General features: G+C 40.1%; 2 protein-coding genes and 1 non-coding gene across 3 annotated transcripts; all 3 read left to right on the top strand.

Moving 5' to 3' along the window:
• Positions 1-352: 352 nt before the first annotated feature.
• LOC127626842 (cytochrome c oxidase assembly protein COX19) lies at positions 353-986 on the top strand. Its single transcript, XM_052102924.1, has 3 exons — positions 353-519; positions 602-713; positions 833-986. Exons 1-3 carry the CDS (start codon positions 438-440, stop codon positions 918-920), a joined length of 282 nt encoding a protein of 93 aa, XP_051958884.1. The 5' UTR covers positions 353-437; the 3' UTR covers positions 921-986.
• Positions 987-1919: 933 nt separating this feature from the next.
• On the top strand, positions 1920-2001 carry trnal-aag (transfer RNA leucine (anticodon AAG)). Its single transcript has one exon. It is a non-coding gene; the product is annotated as a tRNA-Leu (tRNA).
• A 2000-nt stretch (positions 2002-4001) lies between these two features.
• LOC127626659 (solute carrier family 2, facilitated glucose transporter member 11) lies at positions 4002-5078 on the top strand. The gene is given in 3 exon segments (XM_052102640.1): positions 4002-4329; positions 4332-4713; positions 4715-5078. Coding segments are annotated over 3 exon segments (1074 nt in total).
• Positions 5079-9309: the final 4231 nt, after the last annotated feature.

The following is a 9309-nucleotide window of genomic DNA, read 5'->3' as shown; positions in this document are numbered from 1 at the left end:
GGGTATAAAATAACATTTGTTTCTGCCCTCTTCGTGTTGTAAATGTGAAACCTTTATTTTGAAATCAAAATCGGGTCCTAAACAAAACGTGAATCTACTTTTGAGGCTTACTTCACATCTTCACAATAGCAGTTGTCAAAAATAAATGTTTAAAAAGGTTAAATAAGAAATATAAACAATATTAGGGACGAAGTGTTCCTTAAGTATTGTTTCTGTAATACAAGTCAAATATTTTATACATTTCAAAGGTCTAAAATGAAATTTGTTTCTGTCTTCTTTGTGTTGTAAGTTTGAAACTTTTATTTTGAAATCAAATCCGGGTCCTATTTATGAAGTAAGCAACTTTAAAGGATTCATTCGCATCCTTACATGAGCAGCTGTCAAAACAGTGTGTCCTCTTTTCCAACAAAATCCCGTAAACTTTACATTAGGACAAAATGTCAACGGCGATGAACTTCGGAAGCAAGACGTTTCGACCGCGTGCACCGGACAAAGGAGCATTTCCCTTAGATCATTTTGGTAAGAGTGTGAACATGCATGGTTAAGTAATAACACGCAGTCTGACTTCACACTTAATCACAATACTATTGTGTGTACACAGGTGAATGTAAATCATTCAAAGAGACATATATGCGATGCCTTAGAGACAACCATTTCGACAACTCACAATGTCGGATACAGTCAAAGGAGTATTTACAGTGCAGAATGAACAGGTGAGTTTCTCTGACCTCATTTCACCTGAAGTTGGAGAACTACAAGCGCACCAGAAATAAATAATATTAAAAATGTATATATATATTTTTTCCATTCATTCATTTCATTTACTTCACAGGCAGTTGATGGCAAAGGAACCACTTGAAAAACTGGGCTTTAAGGACTTGATGGACAAACCGGAAGAAGAAAATAAAAACCAAATATGACTTGGACTTATGTTCCCAGTTTTCTTTATCATCTGGTAAAATTGTATATGCTTTGCACAAATGAGTATGAATAAATATTTGTATTTTATTTGTTGTATTCTTTCCATTTTTCATCATCTGGTAAATTGTTAAATGCTTTGAGCAAATTAACTGTGTGTGTTATTTAGGTCTATGGTGGCAACTGAATCCTTAATCATGCAAAAATACAAGTTGATCAACCTCTAATGTAAGAGATTTGGTATTGAAAATGATCTAAAATTAGCTGAGACAGGCACTCCATGTTCAACAAAACGTTTGCGTCATTAGGAGCATCACATTTAGAAGTACTGCTCCTGACAAATATACTTCCTGCTTAGAATCAACCACTGATCGACCACGAACCCTCAATCTTCTGATTCGAAGTCAGACGCCTTATCCATTAGGCCACGCGGTCACTTAGAAAGTTTGTTAGACCAAGTCTTAAAATCAGGAGTGGCTGTTCAATTACATTCACGCTGAAAGCAAATTGCACATTAGTTCACAAATAGGCCTAAGCCTAATTAAAATGTTGCAGCCTGGCCTGAAGAGACCCTGTTGTGTAAAACATCTCAAAATATCAATTAAAATGTGAGCTGATTTGTTTAAGAGAGAGGAAGGATAACCGTGAAAACAACAGAAGGAAAGTGGAAAATGAGTCGGAAGCACAGTAGCATTTGTATACATTATAATAATGTAGACAATGTTAGAGCACAGTGCAGAATTTGCCAAAACAAAATCTCATATAAAGCCGGTTCTACGCACAACCTACACCGGCATATGCGAACTGTACACCCTAATAATTTAATAAGAATTATTTTAACACCAATCATAGTCAAACTATGACTATGCATTGTCCTTGTCAAATCAGAAACTGTCCAATTGTTCCATAGATAAGTCTGGAATTTTCAACGCAAATCAATATTTTATGTTCATGTATCGGAGTCCTGGTTTATTTGACTTGGAAATCACATTGACTCACATGGTAGCGTGGCCGAGCGGTCTAAGGCGCTGGATTAAGGCTCCAGTCTCTTCGGGGGCGTGGGTTCGAATCCCACCGCTGCCATACGGCTTTTTTGTGTGTCTATGAAAAAGATAGCAGCAATCGTAGTTGCATTAACAAAAAGTTCTAAAATGCGGCCAATCAGTGTAACATGTTAAATCGAAAGTATTCAAGGAAAGCGTGTGGTCGAGTCGTTTAACAGTCAACGCAGTACAGTGTTCGTTTGAACTGTAATAATGTTACCGCGTAGGACTATGAAGATAAATTATAAATTAAAAACAATAAATAAAAACAGTGTTAAAGAAGGGGGAGGCTGAGATATTATGGATATTATTTAATTTAACTTCACTTTCTCATGGATCAAACAGTCCATTTGTAACTAAGGGGGTTGTTGTTGTTTTTTTTACATCATTACCGTCAGAGTATTTAAAAAAGAAAACATGCATTTCTATTTTTAAACACCGAACATTTTATAACACAGCTCTCCTGCTTTCCATGGCATGATGGTCTTTATTTATTTGATGCATGATGAATTTGTTGTTGCTATAGTAACGAATGCAACATGTCTGTTGACAGATAAAAAACGCACGTTCTTATTTCAGTGTTGATGTTAATTTTGTAGTCATTATTTTGTGGTTATTGCTTTGTATTCAGTTCAACAACATTAATAATTTTGGGGTGATGTTGTCTTTAATTTTCTCAAACACTGTGCACTTTTAATTGACTTACAGGATTTACAGTTCAAAGTTTATTACAAGGTACATATGAATGCCAATGAGAGATCATTGGCAGAAAAGTCACATTTACATTTATATGCAATTGTAATGCCATTTAATTCATTAAACTTTGGTTATAAAATATTTACCTGCTCTATCCAAGAGTCTTAACCAGTCAGATTTCACATAGGCTAAATCAAACATATTAATAAACACCAGCACGTCACAGACACCTAATAAACGCGTTTTCGTCAATATAGTAAGACTGACTATCGTCTGCACTCAACAGGAGTCGGAAAGCACGTCTTTCTGTTATATGGATTTTAATCGCGGCTGGCTTGACCGCAGTGACCAGCGTGCATATATAAACTATAAACAAATGTATAACGGTTAGTGATTTCAGAAAAAGAAAGAAAAAACATACCTTTATTGGTATTTGCCATTGCCAGCACGTGAAGATGCTCATGGAAGTTTATTTTTTTCCCTGTTCGGGCGTCATGTTCCGCCAATGGAGAGGCGCCCAAACTAGCTCTTCTGATTGGCCAAAATTCTCTGATCTCTGAACAGTGCCCGCCTGCTGCCTCTACAGATCCACAAATCACTTTTGCTCCATAGTTTACACAGACATGTGGTGCAAGAAGGGAGAGCGCGGGAAAAACTGTGTTTGAGACTCGTAGCAGCAGATTCAAGCAGTTTTAGTTTTGTACTTGTGTTTGTGTGAGAACAATATCAAAGAAAAAAATATATATATTTGTGAGAAAATATTCTACAAGTGTGCAACTCTCGTTGGATGAATTCACATACTGATTTGCGGATGAGAAAAATCTGTCCGTGACTTCACATTTTTTTTTATGCGGGTTTGTGAATGTGTTTTGCACCATATTTACTGGAACAACTGTACCAAAAATGTGAGCGTATGAGTTTCTTAATTTGTGATTCATAGAAAAGGATTTGTGCACCTGCAAAGAAAAATTTGAGAAGGTGTAATTGTTGTGTTGTGTTTGTGGGAGAGAAAAAAAATCTACAAGCTTGCAACTCTTAACATAAATTTCTCCGTGACTTCAAATTCACTGATACACATGTGTGGCAACACTGTCACATGTGCTCATTTGATTTGCTCCAATAATAAATTCATATAGGACTCTATTTTGTCATCTTTATTGAAGGAAGCGCTCAGTCTGCCTCACTTCAATGAATAGAGATCACAGTGTAGGTTAGCATGTGTATGTATTCCTACTAGGCATTTTCATTAATAAAATGTAATATTTAGATAATGCTACATATTTAAACGTTACATGCTACTTGTGTTTCCCTTTGATCCTATACATTTCTGTTTTGTTTTATAAAATGAGTAAAGCTAATAAGAAACGAGAAGGTTGCACATTGACTCTTGCACTAACTGTGTGCTCTGCAGCCATTGGTGGCACTTTTCAGTATGGCTACAATATTTCAATCATCAATGCACCCACATCTCACGTGCAGAAGTTTATTAATGAGACATGTATGAAGAGATGGGGTACAGCTCTTGAGTCCAGTCAGGTGACACTGATATGGACCATTATAGTCTCTACTTTCTCACTTGGAGGACTATTGGGATCCCCGCTCGCTGGCCCAATGGCCATTCACTTTGGACGGAAGGCATCTCTGCTACTGAACAGCTGCTTTCTTTTTTTATCCCTTTTCTGGCTTTGAGTAGTCGCTAAGCTGGATCCTTTGAAATGCTCATCCTTGCTCGTCTACTTGTGGGAGTCAGTGCTGGAGTTAGTATGAATATCCAGCCTATGTACTTTGGAGAGAGCACACCTAAGAACCTAAGAGGTGCTGTAGCCTTTTCCTCCGCTGTTTTTACCGCTCTAGGTATCTTGTTGGGCCAGATCACTGGTCTGACAGAATTCCTGGGGAGCGAGTCTCTCTGGCCATATCTGCTGGCAAGCAGTGCTCTCCCTGGTGTAGTGCAGATGCTCGCCTTGCCCTGGTTTCCAGAGAGCCCACGATACCTGCTCATTGACAGAGGAAACCAAGAGGCATGTGGCAGAGCCTTGAAACAGCTTCAAGCATGTAGTGGTCACAGGGTTTCTTCCTGCTGAACTGTTTGACCAAATGGCAAGGTCTGTGGCTTACATGATTGCTGGCTCCATGATGTGGATTAATCTCTTCCTTATAGGAATGGCATTCTCATTCATAGTTAACAGCCTGGGACAGCTCTGCTTCATCCCCTTCAGTGGCGTTTGTGTGACTGCATGTCTTTTCATTGGTTTCACTTTACCTGAAACTAAAGGGAGGACTCTAGCAGAGATCACTGAGGAGTTTGACAAGCTAAATAGGAAAGTCACGACTAATGGACTTTCTAATGATGGACAGCATGAGCAGACCCAAAGCCTGACTGATCAAACACTAGAATACCTGGAGATCGAAAAGATTTGATTAGAGGGTTGCTAAAAAAAACTTTGAACTTGAACTACAAGTTCATCAAAGTCATCAGAGTGGCACAGCTGTGTTGTACATGCACAGTTGTGCTTTAAGTTCAAAGTTATTTTTTACAATTTAAGTACAAAGTTCTAAGTAATTTTTCACAGATACATTGGTACACTTCAGCGCAAAGGCAGTGAAAGGTGTTCTTCAATACCTAATTTTTACGTTTTAAATGCTGTAATTGTAGTGCTTGAAAACGAAATCTGTGTTAAAGGGATCTATACGCATAAATGTTGAGGTCTACTCAGTGATAGTATTGCACTTTAATTAAACAGTCTTTACTGAGCCATAAAGGTAATTGTTGTATTTTATAGGCTTAAGTGGCCTTATTTGTTTTTACAACTTTTTAAGTTAAATAATTTCATAATTTAACCTTTATTTTTTTTTATTCTAAGGACATTTTTGTGATGCTCTGTCTGTTTCCCTCTCTACTCTTTTTCCAATTTGACTGTTGAAATGCTGTTAGATAATATAGGATGAATCCTATATAGAAAATATGTGGATCTGCTATCTGGATCACCTTATCAGGGATGCATGTTCTATTTAAATACATTGAATCTTAATGCCTGTAAAAGATAGAAAAGATTTCAAAATGATAGAAATGCAATTTGCTCTAATGTGTTTTACCTCAATAGTCATATACATTATGATGTTATTCATTATTAATTCATATAAAACAGTTTTTAGTAACCAATTTCAAAAGCAACATCCAAACAGCAATGCTGCATATTAAACTACTGTCTTTTATGCATTTGTCAGAGATCAAAACAATTATTGCCTGAATGAGAGCGTGTAACTTATTTACATTTTGCACCTGCAGATGGCACTATATTACCATAATTGTAGTCTGTTCTCTGTCTGTATAATTGTTCATCAAAACAAAGTCACCCACAGCATGCTGTTTGCGTTCAGGTGACAGTTGTGAGAGGAAGGCAATCAGCATAAACACTGGCCAAGTGAGCTTGTGATGTGACTTTCCTTCAATTAGAGTTTCACATGGACTGGCTGTCTAATGAACATGCAGTATGATCTCCAAAGTTATAGCGTAATTTTAAATCCAATATACTGTCTGTGTCCAAAACATTGACTGAATAATTAATCCAAATATTATTAAAATGTGTGACGATAGGGTCCTGGGTAGCTCAGCGAGTATTGATGCAGACTATCACCCCTGTATTCGCGAGTTCGAATCCAGGGTGTGCTGAGTGACTCCAGCCAGGTCTTCTAAGCAACCAAATTGGCCCAGTTGCTAGAGAGGGTAGAGTCACATTAGGTAACCTCCCATGGTCACGATGAGAGGTTCTCACCCTCAATAGGGTGCGTGGTGAGTTGTGCATAGATCACGGAGAGTAGCATGAGTCTCTACAGTGACAAGCCACATGATAAGATGCTTAGATTGACTGTCTCAGAAGTGGAGACAACTGAGACTTGTCCTCTGCCACCTGGAATGAGATGAGTAACCATGCCACCACAAGGACCTACAAAGTAGTGGGAATTGTGCATTCCAAATTGGGAGAAAAAGGGGATCCAATTTTTTTTTTTTAAACATCTTATTAGGGCTGTCAATCGATTACATTTTTTAAATCGAATTAATTTCCTGATGTCCCGATTAATTAATCGCATTTAATCGCATTTACAAATATTTGCTGAGAAAGTCTCTCATATAACAATAATTCAATATATAATGATGAAATAATTATACATTGTTATCTTTAAATATTAAAAAATTATTTGAAATACATTGCCACACAGTTGAAATTTCAATTACTGCCCTCTGGAGTAAACAGGTGGTACTACAACCTTGCATTTCTCAGGGATCTTCCTTATTATAATTGCAATTAATTGCGTAAATTCTTTTAACACGTTATTTAAAAAAAAAATAAATCGACAGCCCTACTTCTTATTCAATCTGTAAAACTTCCTGGTGGTGCTGTTTTTGTCAATTCATTTTCTAATGTTATAGCTATTAAAGAGTTGCTTGATAAGGAAAAATAATTGGTTCATCACACTGCTCTTTTCAATGATAATGCATTGATATGAGTAAGTTTCTATTCGCTTTAAAGAAGATAAGTTGGTTGTGACAATTTGACTTTGCTCTGGTGCCAACTTCACACAAATTACTGGTACAAAGGAAAGCTCTCTTATTTGCACTTATTTGTCTGCTAACTTTTTTAGCTGCCAACTGATGTGTAATCTTGGGAGTTCCTCACTGTTCTGAAGCAAAGAAGCTACAGTGAAGAATGTCTAAGGTGCAAGGTGATGACTTGTGTAGCGTAACCATCCTTGTCATTATATTAGCCGCTTTAAAAGAGTTTAAAAGGAATTTTCATATTTCTATTGTTAAGATCTTAAGACAAGAATAAAAAAATGCTGGTCTATGTTGTTTAACATTTAGTGCTTCCCAAATGTATTTGTACAGTTGTTTCACATTCATTTAAAAAATTAATTTCAGTTCATTAGATATAAATATATCAAACCAAGTGTTATCTGCAAAAAAAACACTAGGGGTCCCTATTCAATCATGCCATGCGCTGAACCTTTTACATGCGCTGCTGATGCAGGTGCGGGTAGGCAGTTGTGTGCCAAAGCGACAGACTGCATCACACTGCATGTACCCTTCCCCAATGCCCCATAAAATCGTCATAAACTTTTTAGGTTCCCGGCATAGCCCTAGTCATGTCTTCGTAGGATGACATCAGTGTCTGCTGGACCGAACTCCAGACAAGTGTCGCTGACACAGAGTGCTTGCAGGTCCCCAGGAGGGCCGTCTTCAAGGAGAGGGCTTAGAGCTCGACTGATTCTAGTAGCTCAAAGGGGGGTCTCTGAAGGCCTGAAAGGACCACGGAGAGATCCCATGAGGGGAACAGGCATGGCCTGGCAGTGTTCAGCCTCCAGGCGCCTCTAAGGAACCTGATAATTAGATTGTGCTTCCCTAGGGACTTACCGTCCACTGCGTCATGGTGAGCCGATATGGCTGCTACATAAACCTTCAAGGTGGAGGGGGACAGCTTCCCCAGAGCACTGACCCAACTGCGCATCTCTGCGGGTCTTCAGATTGTGAAGAACACCAATTTGCGAACAAGCTTTATTTGCCTGGTAGAGGGAGCTCTGGCTTGGTTGATGATGTCTATGACAGCAGGTGGTAGGCCACTTATATCTTCCGCATCCCTTCCAGGGGCCAGACATGGAGGTTCCAGAGGTCTGGGCGTGGATGCCAGAGGGTGCCCCGTTCCTGAGAAAGAAGGTCCTATCACGAGGAGCATGAGATCTGAGATCTGAGTGTGGGCCAGTAGGGGGCCACCAGAGGGACTTGTTCCTCATCATCCCTGACCTTGCACAGCACCCGTGCAAGTAGGCTCACTGGGGGAAATGCGTACTTGCGCAGACCCGGGCCAGCTGTGTGCCAGGGCGTCTGTCCTGAGGGGAGCCTCCGCTAGGAAGTACCAGAGCGGGCAGTGGGAGGTCTCTTTGGAAGTGAACAGGTCTACCTGTACTTTGCCGAACTGCTCTCAAATCAGCTGCACCGTCTGGGGGTGGAGCCTCCACTCTCCGCATAGCATGCCATGTCACGACAGCGTGTCCGCTGCCGTGTTGAGGTTGCCCAGGATGTGAGTGGCGCACAATGACCTGAGTCGCTGCTGGCTCCAAAGGAGGAGATTGTGGGCGAGTTGTGATATATGACGAGAGCGCACGCCGCCTTGGCGATTTATGTATGCTATCATAGCAGTACTGTCTGAGCAAATCAAGACGTGCTTGCCCCGTATTAGCGGAAGAACCCTCCACAGGGCAAGGATTACAGTCAGCAACTCTAGGCAGTTGATGTGCCAACCCAGCCGATTCCCCATCTAGGAGCCGGCGGCTGCATGCCCTTTACACACGGCGCCCCAACCCTGTTTGGAGGCATCTGTGGTGACCAGAACGCATCGGGAGACCTGCTGTAGGGGGACTCCTGTCCGCATTAAAACAGAGGTCTGTCTGGCGGCAAGCGGGGGTGATGAACACACGGTGTGTGCCGTGGCGCTATGCCCATCTCGGGACTCGAGTCTGATGACAGTGCTGAAGCGGTCTCATATGCATCAACCCCAGTGGTATGACCGCCCCAGAAGATGCCATATGCCCTTGGAGCTTCTGGAATTCTTTTAGAGGAACTGCTATGTCTGGCTTGAATAAGGTGAAGCATTTC

Source organism: Xyrauchen texanus, chromosome 33, assembly GCF_025860055.1.
Source record: "Xyrauchen texanus isolate HMW12.3.18 chromosome 33, RBS_HiC_50CHRs, whole genome shotgun sequence".
Classification (NCBI taxonomy): domain Eukaryota; kingdom Metazoa; phylum Chordata; class Actinopteri; order Cypriniformes; family Catostomidae; genus Xyrauchen; species Xyrauchen texanus.
The sequence above is the reverse complement of the archived record's forward strand: the minus strand, read 5'-3'. Positions and strand labels throughout refer to the sequence as shown.